Below are 26,246 nucleotides of genomic sequence, written 5' to 3' on the forward strand. Positions count from 1 at the left end.
AGCTTATAAATGCAAAGGAAATCTTACAATGACGAGTGCATTAAAGGTACATAAATGGATTGAATTCTTACTAACGTTCAAGGGGTAAGTGATACATAGCATAAAAGTTTTTTGGTAGTCAAACGAAGATATTAACGTCGTTTTACCAAAGAATATCATTAAATATCGCGTATGTACCGGTTTAGAGGTTATGTTTATGTTATGTTTATGCATTGCAACCTGTTTGTACATGTCAACATGACATGAGTGTTTTTCTGAACGAAAAAGCGGGTTTTTTGTTAGGTTCGTTATATTCGTACACTAGTCATTTCCGTTTCCTGAAAAAACTTTCTCATTGTACCTACGGATCGCGCGTGTTTTATCTCTCTTGTGTTTGCGTTGCAAAAATCACTGTCTTAAAATAATTGTGAAGTGAAAATGGGGAAAAGAAAAAGATCAGATTCCTATTCCCAAGAAGATTTGTGGAAGAAATTAAAAAAACTGGAAAGAAAATTGAAGAAATGTGAAGGCAGAACTGATAGAGATAGAGAGTCAAGTCCAGGGACTCCTCCTCCTCCTCCTGTTGAATGCACTGAAGACTTGACAGGTAATATTGTTAACCCAAATCTTACCTACTTCAAACGACTGGATAACTGTGGTAGATTTAGTACCTATTAAACTAGTGTACAGGCCCAATACTAATTTTTGACTTAGCGCTACCACTAGCAGGTAGACAATGTCAGTTATATATTATATACATTTCAGCGCTATCACCTAGCGGATAGACAGTGTCAGATATATACATTTCAGCGCTATCACTTAGCGGATAGACATTTTATTCTTACTTTCTAGTGCTATCACTTGTGGATAGACAGTTACAACCACAGCCTGACAAAAATGATTGTTCCCTAAATAAATAAAATCATATAGTAGTATGAGAAATGAATAACATGTTGTTTTATATTATTTACAGTCGAAGATATCCCAGAGGAGCTTCTGTTAGCCCTGGGCAAGGAAGGTGAGAAGGAAAACATTGTTGGTGGGGAGATACAGCAGCAGCTGACAGAACGATGGACAAACATCATTCATCAGGGACTTGGAAAAGAAGCCAGAGAAAATTTAACAAAGAAATACCCCTCACCAATAAATTTTATGGCAGCTGTACCGCCTGTCTTGAATGAAGAGATAGCAGCGGCTATGAATGAAGCCAGTAAGAAGCGAGACAAACGAATAGTTTTCCGTCAGGCGTTAATAGGTAAAATGATGGTCGCATTAGGTAAGACACTTACCTGTGTCCTTAAGGGTAATATAAGTACCAAAGAAATTGTAGAACAACTGAATGACTCTGCAAAACTAGCCGCAGAAGTTCTCCACCAAGACTCCGAATCGAGAAAATTTTTTGCTCTTGCGGGAACAAGTCCAGTTATAAAGGAAGCAGTCAAAAAGGTAAAAACAGACGAATACCTTTTTGGTAAAAACTGTGGGGAACTTATTAAAGCGGCCCAGAGCATTCAAAAAACAGGCTCCCAAATTAAAAGACCTATAAGACAGGAAAACTGGAAGAGCCCGCTGCAACACCATCCTCAACCCCGCAGCGGGCAAGCACATCATCAACCTCGCAGCGTGCCAGCCAAGCAAATTCAGACTCCCCAGCAAGCCCAGGGCCAGAGGCCTCAACAACAGCGGAAGAGACCTCAAGCCCAGCGCCCCAGTCGACAACCCCAAAACAAATGTCGCAGATACTAGAGGTACATGCCGGTAAATTGAAATTTTTTTCTCATAACTGGTTAAAAATTACTAATGACCCGGTAATCTTACTATCTAGCAATACTATCAAACAATATGATAGCTCTCTTAAATTATGGTGGAGTTTTTGTAATAGGTTTAAATTAGATCCTTTTCAAACTTCAGTCCCATTTATTTTAAATTTTTTAAGTGAACGTTTTAACTCAGGTGCCTCATATGGTACCCTTAATACCATTAGATCAGCTATTGTATTAATAATGGGACCGAAAGTTAGTGCAGATGATAGAATAAAAAGATTCTTAAAAGGTGTGTTTAAAATGAAACCACCTAAACCAAAATATAATATGACTTGGGACCCAGGCTTAGTATTAGAATACATAGGTAAAAATTATACGAATAATAATTTGGACTTACAAAGGGCTACTAAAAAACTTGTTATAATGTTAGCTCTTACTACGGGACATAGGGTTCAAACACTGTCCCTAATAAAAGTATCAAATATTAAATTTACACAAAGCGGAGTTCAAATTAAAATCCCAGACATTATAAAAACGTCAAATAAAAATTCATTTCAACCAATCTTACATTTGCAGTCATTTACGGAAAAAGAAATCTGCCCTGTAGAAATTATAAAAATTTATTTGAAAGCCACAGAAAAATTAAGGCAAAACATAGATCACCTGATTTTAACATTTAAAAAACCATATAAGAAGGCTTCATCTCAAACAATAAGTCGTTGGATAAAATCCGTATTGTGTGAATCTGGGATAGATGTGTCTGTTTTTTCTGCCCATAGTACCAGACACGCGACTACGTCGGCAGCAAACAGGGCGGGTCTTAGCATAGACCTTATCCGTAAGACTGCTGGCTGGTCTAGAGGTTCTTCTGTATTTGCTAGGTTTTACAATAGGCCTATAATAGAAGATCCTTTATCCTTCTCTGATACTATTTGTAATCTGAGTACAAATATTTAAGAAAAACTTGTCTCTAGTTATAAGAATATTTGTAATATTTTGAAATAAATAAAAAATTCATTTGATTTATTATAAATGGTTTCATTCACAACTCATGAATCTTTAAACATCTACCATAGTAAAAACCGTCTCAGACAAGGAGAGAGTATAATTAAATGGTTAAACGAACTTACCTGTAAGTGAAGTTCTACCATAATTATACGAAGCTCCTTGTCTGAGACGGTACCTGTTCCCACCCTACCCACCTCTGACCAAGTCTGAGTTGTTCATGAAACTTCTTGCTTTAAAAGTAATGAAGTTTGACAGTTGCGTTCCGGATATTGTCGTGTTTTTGTTTTTTTTTTTAGCTTGGATACATTGTGATGGCTACTAGCATGAAACCGTAGACTACCATAGTAAAAACCGTCTCAGACAAGGAGCTTCGTATAATTATGGTAGAACTTCACTTACAGGTAAGTTCGTTTAACCATTTAATTATAGCATAATAAACAAGTTAAACGTGTTGAAAGTTGTGTGGTTTTTTCATTATCTTTTATCTTTATCGTTTTACTAAATGCAAATCGAGTTCAAATAAGTGGTAAATTATTTGTGCAAATCGCGTGGTTGCAAGGCGTTTTCGCGATCATTGGCTACACAAGCATTGTTGTCTAGTTTACAGTTTACAGTCTAGACGAATAGCAGACGAAATACCTGGGTGGTGTTTCACTTCCGAGAAATAAACGATGAGTTTTGGTGGAAATTGTTCATTATCTATTTTAAATTAAAATAGCTTTCTATTCATATCATAAAATAGGAATTCATTAATAAGTTTATTTACTGATTCAAGCACTTTATGTATAGTATTTTATTAGATAATATATTGGTACTTCAGGTAAATTACTCGTATATGTGTTCAATCTATTTGAAAATTTTGAAACTGAAATATACTTTACTTCGATAATAATTAGCGAATGGTTTATTATATGTATTAAACTACAACTATTTATTATGTATGGAAAAATAATTAAAGGATAGAAAAACAATGATCATGAGGCGGGATACCATCGTGGCGTCTCTTTAAACCGCTAGTCCATCTCTACTATCAGTAAATGTTAAAATAAGTATGCAATGACGTTTCAAAAGTGCTTCTAGAAGGCGATATAAATTTCATTTAATTATTAAATATTTGTTCGATTCCGCTCTATTGTCGAACCTCACCGCATTGGGCGTGTCTAGATAACAGATTGCCGCGCCCGCGCCGCTAATGCATCACTTCTTATCTTCACAAAATATGCTCTTTTCCAATGCACGTCGAATACAATGGGGAGTTAACTAATGAATTCTTGCATATAGAGCAAATTTTGGATTGTTGGAGACTAAATATCTATTGTTCCATTGGATATCACTATATGTATTGAAATTGAATATTTTGCTTGTACATATTTTGTGTAATAATAGATTTTTGTTTTATGAATAATGAAACCGAAGGGACTCTCTATCATGATTACATTTTTAACATCAATACAGTACCTATATCGGAATCACACATAGTCACAATTCCTACTACTACTATAGCCAGTATTTTGTAACGTTTTTTCTTATGTGAACTCTACAATATTTAGTAGAAGTAGTAACTTATAACTAACAAAAAAGAGCGTGTGTGCCGAGCACGTGTCAGAAGTGAAACTGGCAAGATTCAAAGATACCAAAATCATCACCTTACCCCATGTTGAGCCGGTATTGCCATGAAATTTTACTCTCAACGCGCCTAAAGAAGTTTCACTTCAATGAAAATTGGATATTACATGCAATTATATTAAAACCGATATGTAACAGTCATCACAATTTACGACAACAAGCATGTAACACAAACAAAACTCGAATTGAAACATTCCAAATTACCATCGAGTGGCAATATTTCGATCAACGTTACATGCTCCAAACGTTAGTTCGACCGTTCGCGTGACATCGCCGACATCTCGAGCGACTTCGCTCCTATCATTTTAATTCACTTGTCTAGAGCAATGCTCGCTGTGGACACACTGTCGTTTATATTGAAAAACCAAACGTTTATTCTTCTGTATCTATTTTTGGCAATACAGATATTACACACTATAGTATGTACAACGTAGCAACTGTATAATCAATAATGTTTAAAGTAGGGATATGTATGGCAAAATATATTTCACAACCTACAGAGCACTAGAAGTACACATCTAATCATTTACGCAGCTCTATTCATTCTATACCAAATCAAGCAAAAAGTTATCACATTTTTCTTACTTCAATGAACCACACAGTAATGTCAGTTTACAGTGGTCTTACAGCTTACCTACTCGCTAGCGTTTACTCTACGTTTACTCACTATCGTATGCAGTGAAGGCAACATTCGATTACTAACTCATGGCATGAAAGAACAATCCCAAAACATTCGATTGCTAACTCATGGTACGGGTACAATTCACCAATCTGAATACCCGTATGTACCATCCGTAACGTTTAATTACGCGGCGCTACTCGACCGTCCTCTGATAAACGACTCTCAGCTCTACTTCATGACATGTTCAGGATTTTAAGCCGCCTCTAACAATACCCTCATTTCATTAGCTATCCGGTTTAGAGCTTAATGTGATTATTATTCGTCGGTTAACCCGAAACGATGATATACCATCTAAATTGTATGAATGCTTAAATTATATGGAGCCAGTTAGAATACGCTCCGATGTCGATTATTGAAATTCATACTGGATGAAAAAGCTCTATATACCTATTGAAGAGGAGACAGGTATTTAATACGTTTGATCCGATTGGGAAATTGGAGTTTTTATTCGGAAATTATTTAATATTCATTATTGTTTATATCATGCGTCATATAAACAATAATGAAATATAATAATATACTAATTTACATAACTTCCTACTTCACCAAAGTCTGAAATATCCCGATCGATTTAATTGACTACAAGGTTATATATCAATTAAATTATTCCACTCAGTACTTCGAGTAATGGTGCTTATTTGAAGAAGCCTGTTGGTTCACTTCACAACGTTTGAACAAATCGAATTCAAAAGACAAACTATTTAAATATTTATTTTACTATTAAAATTGCTTGATAAAGGTTTGTGTTTAATATTTTTAACATGATTTGAGAAAATAAAAAAGAATAGGTAGATATAGTATATATTAGTTTAATTTATGTAATGAGCTTTCATTTTGTAAGCAGTGTTGCCAGCGGCAAAATATTAGTCATCTTTTTTGTTATAGATTCTTCCAAAAATACGAGTAAGACCGCTCCTTTTAAAAACAACCGCACGAACCACAAAATGTGCCGACATTTTATAGAGCATTATCATAAATCTATATATTAATTACGCGCGTAAATTATTGAAAGACACGAATAATTAAGTTTCCCTATATAAATTACGTACTTGGCCTGCAGCATACATCGCGCCCGACACGTTCGCCATTAATGAAATTATACGGTAAAATTTTATCACAGCGCAGAATTTTATAAAAACCATACGCCCAGAATGTGGAACTTGGGAATATTTAACGATATTGTTCTTCGATAAAAAGTAAAGTTTAATTTTTCCTTCTTTATCTACGGAAAAATGAATAAACTAGTTTTAAAGCTGCAAGGAAGGTTAACATTTTTCAAGTTTATGTATTTCTTTGGCACACACTGTAGCGTAAACGGCTTGATAGAGTTTTGCTTGAGATTTGAGAAGTGTCCTTATAATTTGTCTCAATTGTAGTCTCAAGTGATTTGCCTTGGATAAAGCATTGCATGCATTGTAACTCAGTAGGAATTAGCAAAAAATTCGTCAACAAAATCCATTGTTTTAGATCATTTACAACCATAAAATACAACTTACCAATCAAAACCTGTTCAATGGTCTTTTTGATGTGATGACCCCAAACCATGAAACTGGCATTTAGATTTAGTTCAATGTTAACATTCAACACAACGTTTTAGTCAAACTGTTATATAGCGTGCTTATACAGAGTCCAATTCTCTAATTATTTACAACCACTTACGTTAATTAAAAAGTGAAATAGGTCAGCCAGTTACAGCATGTTTAGACGTAATTTGCTGCTAATAAGTTCAAAACAAAAGGTCAAAACAGAGCTGAAATAGGCTCGTTTAAAATTAAAATTTCATCTACTTTAATATCAGAATTATGCGATGTGTATTTTCCTACTTTTACTTTAAATTTTAGATGGGTAAGAATAAAGAGATAAAACTCGGTTGTAGCCGTAAAAATATTAAGATCTTCATTAAATGTTAATACCAAGTTAAGTAATATCCTTTACCATCAAAGTAATGACATAAATGGTCAGTTTCGTGTTTAAATTAATTATATTCATCATTAATTTTTGTTTTTTATGACTTAAAAGTTATAACGGATGCTTTACGTATTTCAGTAAATTGATGTTATGTTGGTTACACATAGTATCTAGTTTAATAGTAATTAGCTAGAATTGGATGATTTTTAGCACGTAATATTGTTTAAGGGACTGTGCACGGGCAGATTCGGTGTATGTTCAAATTGTTACATTATTTGCAATTTAACTTGCAAAAATTATAAAATTTGCAAATTTTAAAATTTTTTAATTTTAACTTTAATTGCAATTAGTCAGTGCAAAATACGATAATGGTTCACCCAATTTAAATACTTACATTAATTCTTTTCATACCAAGCAAAGTAATATATAAGTATCCAAGACCGTTTTCAAACGCAATCGCCTTCCTCTATAACCTAGATTTTCATAACATTTTAATGCATATTTGCTATATTGTTTTCTGTGTTTTGGGAGTGTTTGACGTTTAATAAAAATTATATATACAATTACGTCTTACTTTAATCACATAAATCCTAAGTTTTAAAATGTTATATATTTACGGTTATTTTTTTTATAAAATGTTATCAAATTCAGAATGCACAAAACCGGTTGCAATGTTGAATAATATTATAAAACATATTCGCGCGATTGCGAGCGTTCAGAGAATTTTAACAGGAAAATTTCATTATCCAAAGCTTTATCAAATAACCCGTGTAATGACCGCGGCCGCTGCATTTCCATTTTACTAACTCGATTGCAATAATTCCCTAAAATATATGTATTATAAAAACATTCATGCTTGTAAATAAATAAGCTTCCTTAAAATAACTATGCAGTGAACTTAAGACAAACAAGAGTTCTGAGATAGTGAAGTACGGGCGAGAAAATTTGTTGAGAAACGACTCAACAACAGAGGGTACTTACATTATTCTCGAGCGCCTTAAGATGGAGAAAATAAGGAATAATAAGTACATATAAGTATAGGTAAGAAGTAAGAAGTTCGCGCTGAAATATTTGGTTTATAATAGCTGTTTACTATAACTGTTAATGCATACAGATTTCGTTGAACAATTAAGCTTTTCTTATTGCTATTATTATTTCATGTAATATAATAACTACTATTATTATATATAATATATTAATAACTACATATTATTAAGTGATTACAAGTGTTATTTTTTTCCGCATAACAAAGTCCTATTAGAAGGATAAGAATATCTGAAAACCCTTTCATGCATAACATATTTTATAATATTTTCCCCCATCATAACGACAGCTGAGAGGAGCCCTAATTATTCCAACGGGAGCAACAATTAATGAAGTTCTTCATTAGACTTAAGTGAAATCGTCGACGATGTCATTCTGGAGTAAAAACTTCAGAGCAATCTATTTTTAATTACAATTGTGTCTGCCTTTTAAAACTTTCAACTCGCTGAACATTACAACTGTTAACAAGTGTAGTGAAATCTCAAATGCTTGCGTTTTCGTTTGATAAAGGCATAGAAATAAATAAATAATTGAATAAAAGGATAAAGGCAATGGACACGCAACATTTATTTTGATAAATTATTCGGTAAACTTTATTATACACACATGACAAAACCTTTTTTTACCATCAAAGAAAATAGAGTGCTAATTCAACACTTTATAATCATTAATTATCAATTTTTTGCTATTCTATAAGTTTTTGAAGTGAAACTTCTTGCCTTGAGAGTAAAATTTCAGGGTCGCCTCATGGCAATACCATCACGACATGGAGTAAGGCGATGATTTGGTATCTTTGAATCTTGCCAAAGAAGTTTCACTTCTGACACGTGTGCACGACACACATGTTCTTTTTTTATTTTAAATTTGGAATTTAAGTATTCTCTACTTGTCCCTTCTAAAACTAATATAAATTTTATTCAAGAATTTTCACTTCAAAAATGTCAACTAAGCTCGAATGTAGACTGATCAAGTGAACGACTGTCTCCACTTTAGTGCTTAAACGTGTTTGAATCCACCTGTCTCGCTTCAATATGCTTACATAACAAACGTAGCTCATAAACCCTCAGAAAAATAGAAAATATTTTGCTTTCATACAATAATCAAATATAAGACCAATACCGCTCCATTCACGTGAGATAATACGTTATCTTACTTGATTCAATGAAATTCAATCCATATTATATGGAAGCCCTATAAAAACGATAGATGACTAGAAGCCGTATAGTAATAACTTTCTATCGAAGCGATTTCCATTAAAGGTCAACTAATAATGGCCATATGTTCTGAAGGGATAATAGGGCCCGACGTAAATGGAACTTAGTGACCTTTGGGTCGTTTCAGCCCATAATAAGGATTGGGCTTCCAGATTCACAATTAAGGGGTGAAACTTTTAATAAGCATGCAATTTTATAGCCGGCTGAGATTTATGGTAAGAGTTTGCAAGAAATTATTGCATCGTTTAAGCGTGGTTTGCTTTTATCAAAATTTGTTTAAAGTTATTATCTTAACGCAGTTTCCGCAGTTCTAATTAAAATAATGATCGTTCGAACCGCTGATTCAGTTTTATTTATACATTTTATCAAATAATAACTCAGGCCCCGGAATCACAGACACAATAGAAAATCTATTGTGTCGTGGACCGATCGGGCCGTTCGGGGCTCAATGGGATAATTGAACAGTATTTATAAAATAATTTCTTATTTAAATTTCAATATGTTGAGCTTTTCTGACCTCAAGATATAAATTTTCCATACATATTTATCATTAGATAACATGCACTTACCTCCCTTGAAAAACCTGGGTTATTAAAAATTAACCCGCCTAAACCGTGTGCAGGGCTGTAAAATTATTCTCATAACAACGCAATAACCTCGTCAAGTCTGTCGTTGAAGGACACATAAAATTAATATTAAGTGGCGCACTAATACTTGAGTTGTATGTGAAGTCACGCGGCGTAAAGCTCCCGTAACTTTATTAAGAACGTCTTGGGATTATAGACATCTTAAACGGCAACATCATCCGTAAGCTAAAAGTGGATTTTAAAATTGGTTTGTGTTAATTTCAAGTTTGTTCAAAATTTTACTGTAAGAAGACATTTAAAAAAAATATAAGCTTTATTGACAATACAGTTTTATTTTCTAGTTGTAATTCAACATACTATAATTACAGCTAAGATGGACGTTACCAGGAATAATAAAAACGAATAGGTCAAAGGACAGTTTCAATAAAAAATATATTGTGCAATATCTCTATAGAGCGAAATAAGGGTGAGGTTACAGTATACTTTCTCTGGAATCGCTTTTCCGGCGCCCCTCTAACTATACGGACCACTACAACTAGACGCCAGCTGCCGTAAATATATTATAATTAACAATAGTTGAAGTAAATTAATTTTTTTGTTGAATCCTGAATACTTTTAAATCACTACTAAAATTAATAATAAAACAATGAAACACTTATTTACCAAAAACATATTACATGAGATCACAGCATGAGATACAAACTAGACTAGATAACAGCCTAGTTCTAAATTGTCGTAATCCATCAAATAAAATGTTTCAAAGCAATCAAAAGTGTTATTTGTGTGGATCATTCTGTGAAAATATTATGATGAATTTCACATATGATGAACTAGCTGCGCTCCACGTTGCTCTGCATCTGTTGGTCTTAGCGTGATGATATATTATAGCCTTTCTCGATAAATGGGCTATCCAACACTAAAATAATTTTTCAAATCGGACCAGTAGTTATTTAGATTAGGGCGTTCAAATAAACAAACAAACAGAAAAAAACAACTCTTCAGCTTTATAATATTAGTATTGATTTCAAGTATAATTCCATTAAAATAATGATCTTTTACCAATATTTTCATGTCACTCCGCGCTATTCACACACGGCATGTGTCACCAGCACGATGCTAATTGGGTCACATCACATCACATTGGAAGCAAATGGAGCCCGTGAATGGGGATTTCATGTCCAATCTCGGACATTTCAAATATTAGCTATACGCATATTGTATTAGTTTGCTCATATATTATGGATTGCTGGAAAACATTATATTCTATTCATTTTTTGGTTTTCTAAAATTATGGCGCATGTCTTGCGCTATGATTGATTAACTAGATAAAGATAACTCTAATATTGTTATTTTGTTTTTGTAAGGATTATTTTATTCCAGGTATTCAATTCAAATTGAACGAAGCATTTTTTGCTTTAAGCATATTGTAAAAACATTTCGTGAATAAAAATCTAAACAATGTTTACTTATCTGCATGCCTTTTAGCTATCCTTTGTTTTCAAGACAAATTATCGTTATTTACGACTAGCGTATCACTGACGCTGACCTAAGTTCCAATCCAAACACATCAGCTTATCTTTAGCGACAGAAAGTGCTGCGAGCATTTGTCAAACTTTAACGAAAATACACGCCATCATTAGCCAATTCTACTTGACCCATGCGAGCTCTTGGCGACAAATATAATATACACAGCAAAAGAACGAGGGAGGGGTCATAATAAACCGGTTAAGCGCGACAGATTGAGGATATCTCATCTCATACATAATTCAAAAACGAGTTTGAATCGCGATACTGTACGTACCGAGTTGGTCTTCGATGCATTTTGTAGCCCCCACATGAAAGATTGCACGGAATAAATGAATATTTGTTTGCTATCGCACTCCGTTGTTTGCGCAAACTTTATGATCTCGCCGTTAAAGTTCGCCCGGGAACTGTCGATGTTGTAAAATATACGCGAACTTTGTCAGGCGTATGAATTGAAAAATAAGGTGAAATATAAAAATTATATCACGAATTTTGCCACTTCGCATTCACCGGTGATTCATGATGTCTATGTTATGGAATCGAATCTAACTGTGGTGGCTGTATTTCTACAGTGTGTAACGCCATTTGTAAGAAAAATGTATTTAGGTATTGTTTTTCTCACATCCTTTAAAAAAGTTTTATCTCTTGTTGTTGTTCTGTTTATCAATGAATATTGTAAATAAGTTATTTATTTCGTTACATTAATGACATGAACGAATCAGTTATTCCTAGTTAGAAAAGTTATTTCATTCGGCCTACAATAACCATGCTACACCACTGTCACTAACATAGAAAACAAGCAAACAATAAATCCCAATAATAAATCTAAACTACAATTAAATCCTTTATTACTAAAACAGTAAAACATTCGCTCATTTAAATTGTACCTATCCGCTGCCAAAAAGCGTTGTGGTCATTTTATGTCTCTAAAATTTGTTCACAGCACACGAACTCTCATCTGAACTCTGAAGCATGATGTGACGATTTCAAAACTGAAAAAACAAAGTTATGATTTCCTTGTTAGCAACGCTTCATGAAATTAACAACGGTTTTTAATTTGAGAGTGGGCGGGCTGAAAGACGACAAAGAATATTTAGTATTCAGAAATTGCTTCGTTTGATATTTCATGTGTAATAAGTACTCTTTTTATACGGTTTTATATTTTACGTAGAGTATGTGAACGCTTGATTTTCAATGGTACATTATTGTGTAAAAAAAGGTAATAAATAGGTTATCTTTATTTGATATAATTGTAACTAGTAATTTGTCCTCCATTATAAATTGTGACATAGAGTCAGTTAAAAATACACTTGAGACATGAATAATGTTTTAGCTATAAATTCAGTTGCAATTTAAAGGTTTCGTTATTATAAATCGCCTTTTAATCCTTTATAAAATGTGCGAAAAAGGACAATTCATAAATAAAAAATGACTTAGGTACGTATGTAGGTAACATAAATGTTGAATATTTTTCTGATAAACCTTTTAAGCCACCATCGTCCACCAATAGTCTCTACTTTTTACCGCATGTCATATCTATGTTCGTTATACTTCCCAGGCTGGCTATCGTCCAGAACTCACTAATGGAATTTAGTCCGTCTGTGACCAACCCCTTCACATCGAAGGATACTTGAGTGTAAAAATTATGCATCAATTCTTGTGGAATATCTACTAAGAAGCTTCTTTTAAATGCATATGTTACGGTGGACTCTTGCCAATGCCTTATAGGATATTGAGAGGATATTATTAATTTCCTAGCTCACACGTTGTGTTGGCATCGCGCTCGAAAAATATGAATATAATATTCAACATATTCTTTACACGACAGGCGTGTTTGTTAATCCCTTTTATATTGCATTCTTCCAACGTAAGTCGCGACATTTTCCTTAATTTCTAGAATATATTTTGGCATTATGACATTCTGTTATAAGAAACATTAAATATAAATAATAAATAAGTAACTACATATAGAAAGTAAAACGAATACTAAATACGACAAGTAATAAGTATCTTTGTACTCGTTTCATGTGCAAGCTATACTCTTGTGGAATGCTCTTCCAATAAGCATAAGACGCGCTCAATCACTAAACATATTTAAAAAACTCATATTTGACCATTTCTTTAATCAGCTATAATATTTGACATATATTTAGATATATATATATATATTTATTTACTTATGTATATATATTTATATATTTGCATGTATGTAAGTATGTGTATTATAGTCTATATTTTTGCATTAATATATGTATATAATATAATGTATTAATATCAGTATTTATACCTGTATAAATATAATTTTTATTTTTATTTTTAGTCTGTTTTCTTTTTAATTGTATTTAATTAAAACACCACCTATCTCATTCGATTTCTTAAAACTAATCCTATCCAAAGGTTGCCTGGCAGAGATCGCTTGAAAGCGATAAGGCCGCCTATTTAACATGTTGTATCTGTCTTATATGTTTTTTTTTTCTTTTCTTTTCTTTTCTTCTGTATGTGTGTGTTAAATAAAGAATTTTGTATTGTATTGTATTGTACTGTCCGATTTTCAGCTGAATCATCTCTGGTACATTATCAAAATTCCACGTATCTTTCATCTATTTCCTTTTAGGTATACTTTAATCATGAATTCACAAAGTTCTTAATTAAACCCGTTAGACGTGCATATCAGTTTAATTTAAAAATAAAAAACTACGAAAAATAATCGCGTAGCGAGCGCTAGTTTAAAAAGTAAACGTCAAAAGCAGTATTAAAAGGAACGGACGGCAGTAGCAAGAAGATGATAGTCGTTAAATTTTCAATCTCCCGAGAGCTAAAGCTAATGATACCAGTGTTCGTTATGCGCTGCTTCCTGCCTCATGCCTGATAGCAGACCGATATTGAGAAAATAAAACATTTTACGCGATAGATGCACAGTTTGCCTGGCCTGTAATGAGTGGATGAAATGACAAAATTGCATGAAATACAATTTCTTAATATCTTCAATTACATAATTATATACTAAACTGATTATTTAAATAATAAGCTAGATGACATATATTATCCGTTGGTGAAGAGTTAATAAGAGACAAATTATTGAGAATGTTAGTATTCAAACACTTTTGTAATTAATCATAATACCAGTCGTTTTATTTATTACTAGATAATTATTTTTCGACATTTATAAGTAGGTATAGAAATAGTTTAATAAGTGAAATTATATCTAGATAAACTTACGTTATAGTCTATAGATTCATTATCGACTACTGTTATATACGATATCATAAATTCATTAAAATTATACTTAAAACAATATAAGTGTAATTTCTGTTAATATAGATTTACTAAAGCTTCTCTTTAAACTACTAACAACTGTATACAATTTAGATGAAGAATTAGACCAAAATATATCATATAGGTATAAACAAGAGAAAACTTAATAATAATTTAAAGGGTTTCCAGACATGCTTTATACTTCAGAGGTATTGTATAACAATTACTGTAATTTGTTCTTGTCTGATAAACCAGCTTAATTGAGTCAATTTGCCAAGTAAATTGAGACATTTACTTTATTTTTTATTTGTTCCATAGCATTATCCAATAATATAGTTGCGATACTGTATTTGTTTTTGCATACTAAATTAGATAAAATAAAATAAGAAATATTATGACCTAGTAGGGAATACTGTCTTCTTTGTAAATCTGATAACATTGGATTAACAGCGGATTGACTCAGAAATTTTATAAATAAACGAAAAGACTGGGATAGTTTAATTTCCTCAGATTGTCTCTACCTAATTATTACCCTTAAATAATATAGATTCATACAGAACAAATCAACAGTATCCACTTGGTGCTTATCCTACAAAGGACTACATGTGAAACGTTAGCACATTATTATTATTTATTTCTCTCATATCCATATATGATTTAACTCATATCCATATGTATATGTAAACGCGGTGACTACTACACAAACGACCTGCTTTCCTCCTCAAAACTAATAATACTTAAGAATCCTTCAAAGAGTTGTAAAGTTCCGTAAGCTTTTTATTTATTATTCAGTTGAAAGTTTCATAGTAACCTACATAACAGAAATACGTAAAGAAGAAAACTTTGCACAATACAAGGTCTTGTTTTTAGGTCAACTGAAAAACTAAACTTTTCTATTTACGATAATATATTGTATAAAATACGGTGGACATAAAGTGACGTATAAATAAGGTTACATTTTTGTGTTGAGGCGTATTACATAATATATTCTTTAGTAAGAAGGAAATCTTATAATTGAAGGAAAATATAGAAAGGATGGCTTGCTCAAAATAAAATTCAAAATCATATCAATATCAATCGTGTCTTGATAAACACATCTTAGGCAGAAACTTTTTGATAATTCGTCCTTTTAAAATCAATCAGAGATCGTAAACAATTTCGGTATTAGTACTAAACTATTAGGAAGTTTATGTAGTTAATATGAAGCGAATGAAAAGTTTTACGATCAGCATCTAGAATTCCAATATTTGCAGAAAAATGATCTCACTTTAGAGCTTCCTTTAAAGTTATTTTTAAATTTAATACAACGCATGGTTGGAAATGTTGCTAGTTACCTATAAAAGATATATTTTCCATCAACTTATAATGGCATCAAAGGCAATATTGTTAAAGATTTATTACAGAGGAGATTTCATTAAATATGTTGGGTCATTTAATGGATTTTGGCTACTGCACTGGGGACGATAATATTGAAGGCTGTGTTTACACTTCTGAAATATAAATATTACTTTTATACTATATTTAATACAGGGCAAAATGTAGGCGCCAATAATATTGTTTAAATGTTTTAAAGTGAAACTTTTATTACATCGTCTCAAACTTTTTGGTCTGTGTAGCGCATGTCGCGTGTATCGCGGCTGCCGAGTAGGTATACCTACTCGGCAGCCGACGGACACGCGACATGCGCTACACAAAGCAGTGTTCGGAACCGTTCGAACAGTTTCACTTTTACCGTGGTTTCATAAAACCACACAACATTTTTTTCATTATCTACTTTTTCCATTTTAATATAACCTATTGATATTTTTGTAAAATGGCTATTATAAAAGACGATATACGGGTTACAGGAAAAGTCGATGTAGATCCGTTAAGGGCACATAGTACACATCATTTCTGAATGATTTCACTACGGAACCCCCCATCCTAAACTTAACCGTTTTCGAGATATTCGAGTTTTAATTTTTTTTATGAAAATGCCCAATTTTTCGGCTATTCAATTGAATATTTTGAATTTTTTTGACTCTTATGATTATTTTTTTGGTTTTTTACATGAAGAATGAGATGCTTAATTACCTCAATGACTAAAATTGCACGTAAGTTAACTAAATAGGTCATGGTAGACGATCGAAACTTTAGAAAATAAGTACAAATTATAAAAACATATTTTTCTTTTCTGGATATCTCAAAAAATTATTATGGCACTTGCTCTGCAGATATGCTTAAAAACATCTACATTTTATCAGCTATCCAACGAGGTATAACAACCTAGGGTTGTATTTAAACTCATAGAAAAAAACATAGTTGAAAAGGTTCAGGTGGTAGGTCTAACGGGTCCCTCGGCTATTGTCCTTCAAGTTAATCCGGTGCGTGTGAGCGAGACAACTTACGATTTATGCAGATGAGAGTGAGAAAAATAATGTGCAAAAACAAGTTTGGGGATACAACATGCCTATTGTTTTGTATTTGGTCGTTTGTTTGCTTGCCATCCATTTTAGTCTGCTCATGCGATTCATCCATGGTAGATGCGAATTATTGTGCTTTCGGATTCCCACACGACTTATGTGTGTGACTTAAGTGACCTACTAATGATCTCCAATTACAATTACTGCGGGACATGTGGTTTCAACATGATGGCTGCCCTGCTCATTTCAGAAGAAGCGTTAGGGAATGGTTGGACACTAACTATCCTAACAAATGGATTGGACGAGGTGGGCCTTTACCCTGGCCACCCAGATGTCCCGACCTGACCCCCATTGATTTTTATGTATGTGGGCACATGAAGAGCCTCGTTTACAGTGAGCCCAACCCCATATCGTCAGTGGAAGTTCTCAAAGAAAGGATAATTAATGCTGCTAACGACATAAGAAGAACATTAACCACATGGTGTAGTGAAAAGTGGACTACGTGAAAGAATGAGAAAATGTGTGCGAAATAGAGGTGGACACGTAGAACATGAACTATAAAATTTTATTCAAAAACATTAGGTGAATAAATGTTATTTTGAACTGATTTATTGTTTCATTTAGCTTACTACAATCACCGACGATCTGTACGCCAACTATGAGTTGAGCGTGAGTGACTTTGTATGCCAACTAGCGTTAACAACGCACCGATTACGTTATTTTCCAAACAATAGCCAGTAACTAGTCACTTACGCTCAAGTAATAGTTGGCGTACGGTCATTATTTGTACGATCGACGATGTGAACAAAAAAAAATGCTATAAAACTGAATGATCTCCTAGGTCAGGATAGCGGGATATCGATGGATGCATGAAGGTTGTACCTAGCCGAGGGAGGCCTATGTTCAATAGTGGAAGCCAGTAGGCTGAAATGATGATGCTGAACTTAAGTCAAATTAATTAGATTAAATAAGGGCTATTTATTCTGACTGCCACGTAGCCTTAGAAACTAAGTTTCACCTTTGAGGTTAATAAATACCCTAGAGTGTTATACCTCGTTGGATAGCTGATAAAATGTAGATGTTTTTAAGCACATCTGCAGAGCAAGTGCCATAATAATTTTTTGAGATATCCAGAAAAGAAAAATATTTTTTTATAATTTGTACTTATTTTCTAAAGTTTCGATCGTCTACCATGACCTATTTAGTTAACTTACGTGCAATTTTAGTCATTGAGGTAATTGAGCATCTCATTCTTCATGTAAAAAACCAAAAAAATAATCATAAGAGTCAAAAAAATTCAAAATATTCAATTGAATAGCCGAAAAATTGGGCATTTTCATAAAAAAAATTAAAACTCGAATATCTCGAAAACGGTTAAATTTAGGATGGGGGGTTCCGTAGTGAAATCATTCAGAAATGATGTGTACTATGTGCCCTTAACGGATCTACATCGACTTTTCCTGTAACCCTGTATATTTATGCTAAAATTGATACTTGAAATTTCAGTATATTACATACCGAAATTAATAAATAAATTATAAATTAGGAATAAATCGACTTCAATGCATCCCCAGTTGCGCGCGAGCGACGGCATAAGACGCACGTCAGTTGCCCAGTTTCGTATTTCGTGAGCGTTAGCGGCGTTTTATTTTAATTCTACCCTCATGTCAATTTTTATTTTGACTTTGGATTATGGCTAGTTTCAATCGATCTATGAGTGTTGGCTCTGAAAAATCAGAAGGGATGAATGAAGAGAAACAGAAAGAAAAGGAAGTGATAATTGACATGCCCATGGGTCCAGAAAAAAGACACAGGTCAGATAGCGAGGAAGAGATTATAAATGATGATGAGGGATTTATAGCCGTTAAAAGAAAGCCCAAAAGATTATTGCGCAGTTCGTCCGATCAAAATGATGAAACAACAAATATGAAAACAAGAGATGATGAAGCTATTGAAGGTGTTCGGGTCCGTTTATCCTCTATGGAATTGTTACCTAAACAATTTGGTTTGGCAAAGCTCTTAAGCGTGGAAAATATTGGAAATATAATATCAATTAAGTATAGAAGTCCGTATAAAGTAATAATTACATTCAAAAACAAGGAAGATGCGAGCAAACTGTTGAAGTGCAAGAGATTTAATGAGAATAATTATCGGTGTCAAAATATGGATGAAGTGAATATTTCTTATGGTATTGTGAGAGATATAGATTTAGATATTGAAGAGAAGGAAATACTTCAAGAGTCCGCATGTGAATATGAGATTGTCTCAATGAGAAGGTTAAAGCGCTTGACAAGCGACGGCCAGTGGGTAGACAGTACCGTGGTCCGTCTTGGTTTTAAAAGTTCGTCCTTACCCTCGTACGTACATGTTTACGGGTGTCCGTTTAAGGTTGAACGTTACATCTTTCCTGTCACACAATGTGCAGGTTGTTGGAAATTTGGTCATGCAAAAAAGTTTTGTCCAAGTAGAAAGATCATTTGTCCAAAATGTGGCCAAAGGCACGAAAATTGTGAAACTAAAAGGTTTTGGTGCATAAATTGCAAAGGGGAACATATGGCTCTGGACAAAAATTGTCCAGTTTTTATTAAGGAAAAGCGAATTAAAAGAATTATGAGTGAAAATAACTGCACCTACAGCAAGGGCTTATCTCTTTACCTTGAAAGCAATATTCAATCTAGGCTCGACAACAACAACGACTCATCAACTTATATAGATTCACGAGAAAATAATGATGCTAAGGTTGGCACCCCTTCTTATAGAGACATAGTCATCCAGGGTAAGAACATGACTACAAGTGAAGTAATGGAAGATGAAGATTTAGAAAACAACATAGATAATGAAATGACCTCAGAAATTAGTGGCATGACATCATTTCGGAAAAAAAGAAACAAATCAAAAGGAAAAATATTTACAGAAGACATAATAGAAAGGGACGAAGTACTCGAGTGTAACGATGGAAGAGAACCGGTATCAGAAGGTAAAGGAAAGAGAAAAGAGAGAACATTCACAGCATTTTTGAATAAGATAAAGCAAATAATACTGTCCAGAAAGGATTTTAATGAAAAAATTTATCTGTGCATACGGTTGGTTGTCGACGAGCTTACTTCTTTCTTGTGTGATATATTTAAGGAAGGGAATTTATTACAATTATTTTTTAACAACATAAGTAATGGCTAATAGTTATAGTTTTAAGTTAAACGTTCTTCAGTGGAATGCTCAGAGCCTGGAACCAAAATTGTTAAATTTTGAAGCGCTTCTTAACAGAGAGAAAACTCATATAGCAGTTATTAGTGAGACGTGGCTTAATTCGGAATCAGTTTTAAATCTATCAGGTTATAGTATTTTCCGAGAAGATAGGTCGGATGGTTATGGAGGCGTTGCAATCATTTGCCACAAGTCGCTGAAAGCTTCAAGATCTTCTATTCAACTGCGTAATGCTGGCATTGAGATTGTAGGTATCAACATATTAAATTGTAAGTATTTGCAGCATGTTATTTCCATATACTGTCCATCATCTGTGCGAACGTCCCAAGTAGATTGGGATGATGTCTTTTCTCTTTTCTCTAGGAAAACTTTGATACTAGGAGATTTTAATGGTCACCATAGTAACTGGTCAAATAGGATCGATCCTCGGGGTAGCCAACTTTTTGATAGCTCTCTTGAGTTTGGCTTCATTTCACTTAACAATGGTGACCCTACAAGAGTGAAGCTTGTTAATGGTAGTATCCAGGAAACTTCACCAGATATATCCTTCTGTTCTACTGATATTGCGGTAAATGCCGAATGGAATGTGACCAATGAGAACCTTGGAAGCGATCACTTAATTGTTAGGATTTGTGCTAAATATCAGGAAAGCCTAAAATTTATAGCGAAAAGAAATTTAAAACTGGCTGATTGGACAGAATACTCAAACATAGCAGATAGGTTATTCTCACAAATTAGCAGAAATTTTAACCACGTTCAAGATATGTATGACCATTTTTTAAACATAATTAACGATATAGCAGACAAAAGTATTCCTTACAAAAAAAAGTGTATCAATTCTAACCGTATATTCGTACCTAAAGTATATTGGAATCAAGAACTCTCTAAGGTAATAGCTGAACGACGTCTTGCGCTTAAATGCTTTAGAAGGAATCCCACTCCACAGAATCTGTCAAAACTTAACTTAAAAATAGCAGAGGGTCAACGGTTAATAAGGCAAGCTAAATCTCAAAGCTTTCGTAGTTTCTGTAGTAGTATAGACGAAAATACAAGTCTCTCAGACATGTGGCGTAAAATGAGGTGGATTAAAGGTTTTAGTCAAGCGAAATCTTATGCCTCCGACAAAGCCAAAGAAGAATTATTGTCCACTTTAACACCTGACTTCGTATCTGAACCTCCACCTACTTTTGGTACATCTAGCACCAAACTTGATGACCATTTTGCTATGCATGAGATGGTAAACTGCTTAAAAAAGCAAGATACTTCTCCTGGTTTGGATGGTATTTATTATAGTATGATATATAATCTTCCAGAAAGCGGTAAACGTTTCTTACTAAATCTTTATAATTTAATTTATACCTATGGCTGTGTTCCTGCTCAATGGAGAAATATAAATATATTGCCCATTCCAAAAAATAGTTCCAACGGACATTCAAAACTTCGTCCGATTGCCCTTATGTCATGTTTGTGTAAGACCTTTCATTTAATGTTATGTAGACGACTCGAATGGTATGTCGAACATCACAACATATTATCTCGTAATACAGTCGGATTTAGGAGAGGTCAATCTAGCTTGGATTGTCTAGTCCGCCTTGTCTCAAGCATTCAAATAGGCTTTACCTACAATACTCCAACACTTGCATGTTTCTTAGACATTGAAGGTGCTTATAACAATGTACTGGTTTCTAGAGTAATTAGTATTTTGGATGAACTAAAGGTGGGCATAAGGTTATGCACATATTTATGGGAGTTTTTGCGGTTAAGACACCTTCAAATCCAGTGTGATGATGAGGATAAATTTTTGATACGGTCGACAAATAAAGGTATTCCTCAAGGTGACCCTTTATCGCCTTTATTATTTAATATTGTAACTACTAGTGTTTGTCAGCATATCAATCAGGTATTTATATGTCAATACGCTGATGATTTCGTAATTTTTGAAAAGCAAAGGAAACTTGAAGTTAGTGTTTTAAACATGCAAGAAGCACTTAATAGTTTTGTTAGATTGGTGGAACAACTGGGTTTGGAATTATCTGGTACAAAGTCTAGGTACTGTGTGTTTAGTAGAGCCCGTAGAATGCAACAGGTCCAAATTTATATTAATAATTCTTTATTAAGCCCCGTTGATTGTTTTAAATACTTAGGTTTTTGGTTAGACAGATCTCTTAGGTGGGGAAAACACATAAATGAGTGTTGTGCAAAAGCTTTGAAGTTTTTGAATTGTTTCAAAGTATTAGCTGGGTCCAATTGGGGTCTACATCCCATTCACCTACGTAGGATTTATTTTGCGATTATAAGAAGCCGTTTAGATTATGGCAGCTACATATACGATAATGCAGCCAATTGTCACCTATCTAAGATTGATAGACTGCAAAACCAGGCACTGAGAATTATTGGTGGCTTTTTAAAGACCACTCCTATTCATGTTATGGAATGCGAGCTGAGCATTCCACCGATGAGTGTAAGAAGATTGTATTTAGCTTATAAGTTCTGTTTAAAAACACACTCTTGGAATAGCAATATTAATAATGCACTATTAAGTGAACTGTATAATCTATGTGATAGAAGCTATTGGAATCATAAAAAGAAACCATTGCTTGCAACCTGCTATAAGGATACTCGTGAAGACCCGGTCTCAACATCTGATTTACTCCATACGTTTACTCTAGACACATGGGTGTCCAATATTAATTTACAAAATAACATTTTTACTAACTTAGATTGTATAAATGGTCCAAAGTCTCAATATCTTGATCAACAGATAAAACTAGATATTTTGAATGAACTCCACAATAAATTCATCGGTTACAATTGTATTTATTCTGATGGATCTAAAACTGTAAATGGCCTTGGTTTTGCTTTTTGGGACCCCAATAGAAAATACTCCTATAAATATAAAATTAATAATAGTTACATTTCCATAATGTCAGCGGAATTACTTGCAGTGTCTAAGGCTTTAATCTATGCCGCTGATATAAATGCCCAAAGAATAGTTATTCTCACAGACAGTCAAAGTGCCCTTCATCATCTTAAACGTTGTGTGTCCGGTAAGAGAGGTTTCCCGATAGCATACAAAATAATAGAACAAATTAATAATTTTAATAACTCCAATGTTACTTTGGCACTGCAATGGATTCCTTCCCATATCGGTCTGAGTGGTAACGAAGAGGTTGACAGGCTAGCAAAAACGGCTATTTTAGATGGAGAAGAAATCGATTACTTACCAAATTATTCGGAAGTTTTAACAAAATTCAAATTTAAGTGTTTAAATAGGTTCAAAGAGTATTTTAATGAAAGGTCAAGACTAAAGGGCATTTGGTACAAGAGCATACAATGTGAGCCTCTTCACATACCATGGTTTTATAGCAATAAGTTTAATAGATGCGAAACTGTAACCGCTTTTCGACTTCGTTCCGGACACGTACCGTGCGGAAGTTTTGCTTATCTCCTGAAAAAAGCTGACTCGCCCAACTGCGAATTTTGTCATAAATATGACGATATCCAACACTTCCTCATGGAGTGTGTCCGGAATGATGTCAAAAGAAAAGACTTATTGACAAATTTTAAAATAAATGTTTTGAATGTCGGTGCATATCATAGCATCCTAGCTGCACCACACTCTGATGCAGCTAGAATGCTATTCAAATTTAAATTTAAAATATAGTTAAGATAGTTTCTGAAGTGTTAAATATTTGTATATAAGGTACGATGGGATTGGCATCGTCCTTTAGGACTAAAATCCCTTAATAAAAAAGATTAAAAAAAAAAAAAAAATGCATCCCCGCCCTAACTATAACAGCCAAGGGCCAAGGGCCACGTACATCACGTAGCGTGATACATTAGACAAAGTCGAGTTATACGCATTCCACGACGGAGCTGCCTTTTATGCAATGCCTATTGCCACTTATTATTGGAAAGATTAATTTTGTTCTATATCTTTTTTTATCAAAATATTTTTTTGACAAATAAAGTTCAATGCATGTTTTGTGGAGGGAATTAACGAGGTTTCTCCCCTTGTATAATCAAAAATTTTTTAATGATTGTCCCATTGTGTGAAAATAAAATTTTGATACTTAGTTTTATGTACTTCAAATGCTTTATAAATGAGACGCCTCGTGATGAAATTTTTTACTTATTCTTTATTTTTTTCAAAAATTAAACATATTTTATGATTCTGTAAAAAACATCGACGTCCACGATTAATCAAAAATCCATGACACGGTGAACAAACTTTATAGGTTTATCTATTCAATATTGCTTTGAAAAGAAACGCAAAAAAGCAGTAAAGGCTAGTACAAAAATAGTCCAGCAAAACTCGAGTGCCCTAGATTAAAAACGAACTCTGTTTGCACATCTCGTGCCTACGCCGGGGAAAAACATTAAATTTAAACGGATTTCTAAATATATTTAGCTTACTCTTTTTCCGTTTACGTGTCAATTCACTGTCAAATTAGAGGGAATTTTTTGTTAAATGTTTTTTAGGGCAATAACCACCGAATTTTGTAACCTAAGTAGGTATCTACTCTATTTATTTTTAGAACTTTTAATTTTAGGCTCTTTTTCAGGAATGGTGACCCTGAAGAACATGTAATTTTTTTTAAACTAAAATAAAAATATTAGTGAAATATATTTTAACTAAGAAGTTAGTAACTCGCAGCCTATTCCATCTTCATTAAGTAAATTTTTCATGTCTCAAATGTTTTTCTCTTAGGTAGTTTTCCTGTAGAGATCGCGCATTAGAAAACGCCATAAGTTATCTAGATTTCTATTTATTCACTTATGAAGTAAAATTTTACTAAGCAATATTTGAATATTTTCATAAATTACCGACGTTTAATAATTTCACAGAATTCTTGAACCTTATAAAACCTCATTAATTTTTTCGCCTAATTAGAGCCAGTAATAAATTACAACTTAATTAACTCACCACAGAATCTGATAAGATAATAATAGGAATTCATAAATCTTCCTTAAAATTTCCCGAATAAAACCTAATAAAGCAGACCAATAAGCCGCAATTACCTTGAACCTACGCCTAACGTGGACTGAATTAGACTTCTTTGTGATCCGAGGAAATTTCGCAATGAATAAAATAACAGTAACTCCAGTTCGACCTGATTTAATCTCGTTTCTATATTGTCGTGCCTTCTCTTGATATCAGATGAATTTTAAATGCCGATGAATGAGATTCTTCGCAATTTTTGTCTTCAAAAATTTTCATACAATTTGCATATTAAAGTATCTACATTCTCATTGTGTTCTCGAGCGAAATTGATTTGAATTAATTATATAAATCTGGTTGTTATTTAATTTTGTTCGTATTGTTAAATGTTATATTCATATAAAGTTTATGTTATCAATACCTAATGAAGGTTTTAGGTGCGTGAAGTTAAAGATTTTTGTATTTAAACAAGATTTATTGTTAGAATAGTAGAAAAAATATAACTACACACTGTACATTTTATTAAAGACTGTCTTTATTGTAGTTAGGTAAATAAAATAAAAGATTTTTTTAATATGAATAAAATTTACTATTTCTCATAGAAACAATCTAAAAGCTAACAATTCAATTAGTCTTCGCACTCAGAATGTTGTTACGCGGAAAATCATTTTACTTTCCTTTGGTTCCACGCTTAGATCTTGAATACCATTCAGTACATTTAATAATATAATTTAAGGCTAATATAAATCTCCAGACTCATTTTATTTATAACGTTCTAGCTGCTCACTCCGTAGTTTTGACCAAGAAGGCAGGTAAACAAAAAGCATGTGTCTACTACAGCTCTATTTCTAATCGGTTCTATTCGGTACAAAATCATTTTACCACATTCAACAATCCATACATAATATTACTTATACAGTTTAATACATTCATTAACTGCACTGTAATATTTTAGCCTCATTTGTGTACCAACTTATGTAAGTCCAGCCATATACTGCGTAACTAAATTCATTAATTACAGGTAGTTCTAACAATGAAAGACATCACATTACCACACCATTAGCTGTTCCCTCCATTGTTGTAATTACACCATTAATATATTATACCC

General features: G+C 33.2%; 2 protein-coding genes across 2 annotated transcripts in view; both read left to right on the top strand.

Moving 5' to 3' along the window:
- The window catches only part of Fbxl4 (F box and leucine-rich-repeat gene 4), a 265,794-nt gene that overhangs the window by 204,511 nt on the left and 35,037 nt on the right, over positions 1-26,246 (top strand). The window lies entirely within an intron of this gene.
- LOC149483345 (uncharacterized) lies at positions 78-1,741 on the top strand. Its single transcript, XM_089702342.1, has 3 exons — positions 78-586; positions 953-1,351; positions 1,677-1,741. Exons 1-3 carry the CDS (start codon positions 418-420, stop codon positions 1,739-1,741), a joined length of 633 nt encoding a protein of 210 aa, XP_089558468.1. The 5' UTR covers positions 78-417.

The sequence above is a fragment of the Colias philodice genome, chromosome 13 (genome assembly GCF_061535455.1).
Source record: "Colias philodice isolate Cphi_HAF_F1 chromosome 13, ilColPhil1 Martin Lab GWU primary, whole genome shotgun sequence".
Classification (NCBI taxonomy): Eukaryota; Metazoa; Arthropoda; class Insecta; order Lepidoptera; family Pieridae; genus Colias; species Colias philodice.

Excerpts from the sequence above, each read along its gene's own strand:
- LOC149483345 (XM_089702342.1), top strand. The coding sequence starts at position 418 with ATGGGGAAAAGAAAAAGATCAGATTCCTATTCCCAAGAAGATTTGTGG. Across the intron at positions 587-952 it reads ATGCACTGAAGACTTGACAG|TCGAAGATATCCCAGAGGAG; the intron begins GTAATATTGTTA and ends TATTATTTACAG. Across the intron at positions 1,352-1,676 it reads ACTAGCCGCAGAAGTTCTCC|AGCCCAGCGCCCCAGTCGAC; the intron begins ACCAAGACTCCG and ends GAAGAGACCTCA.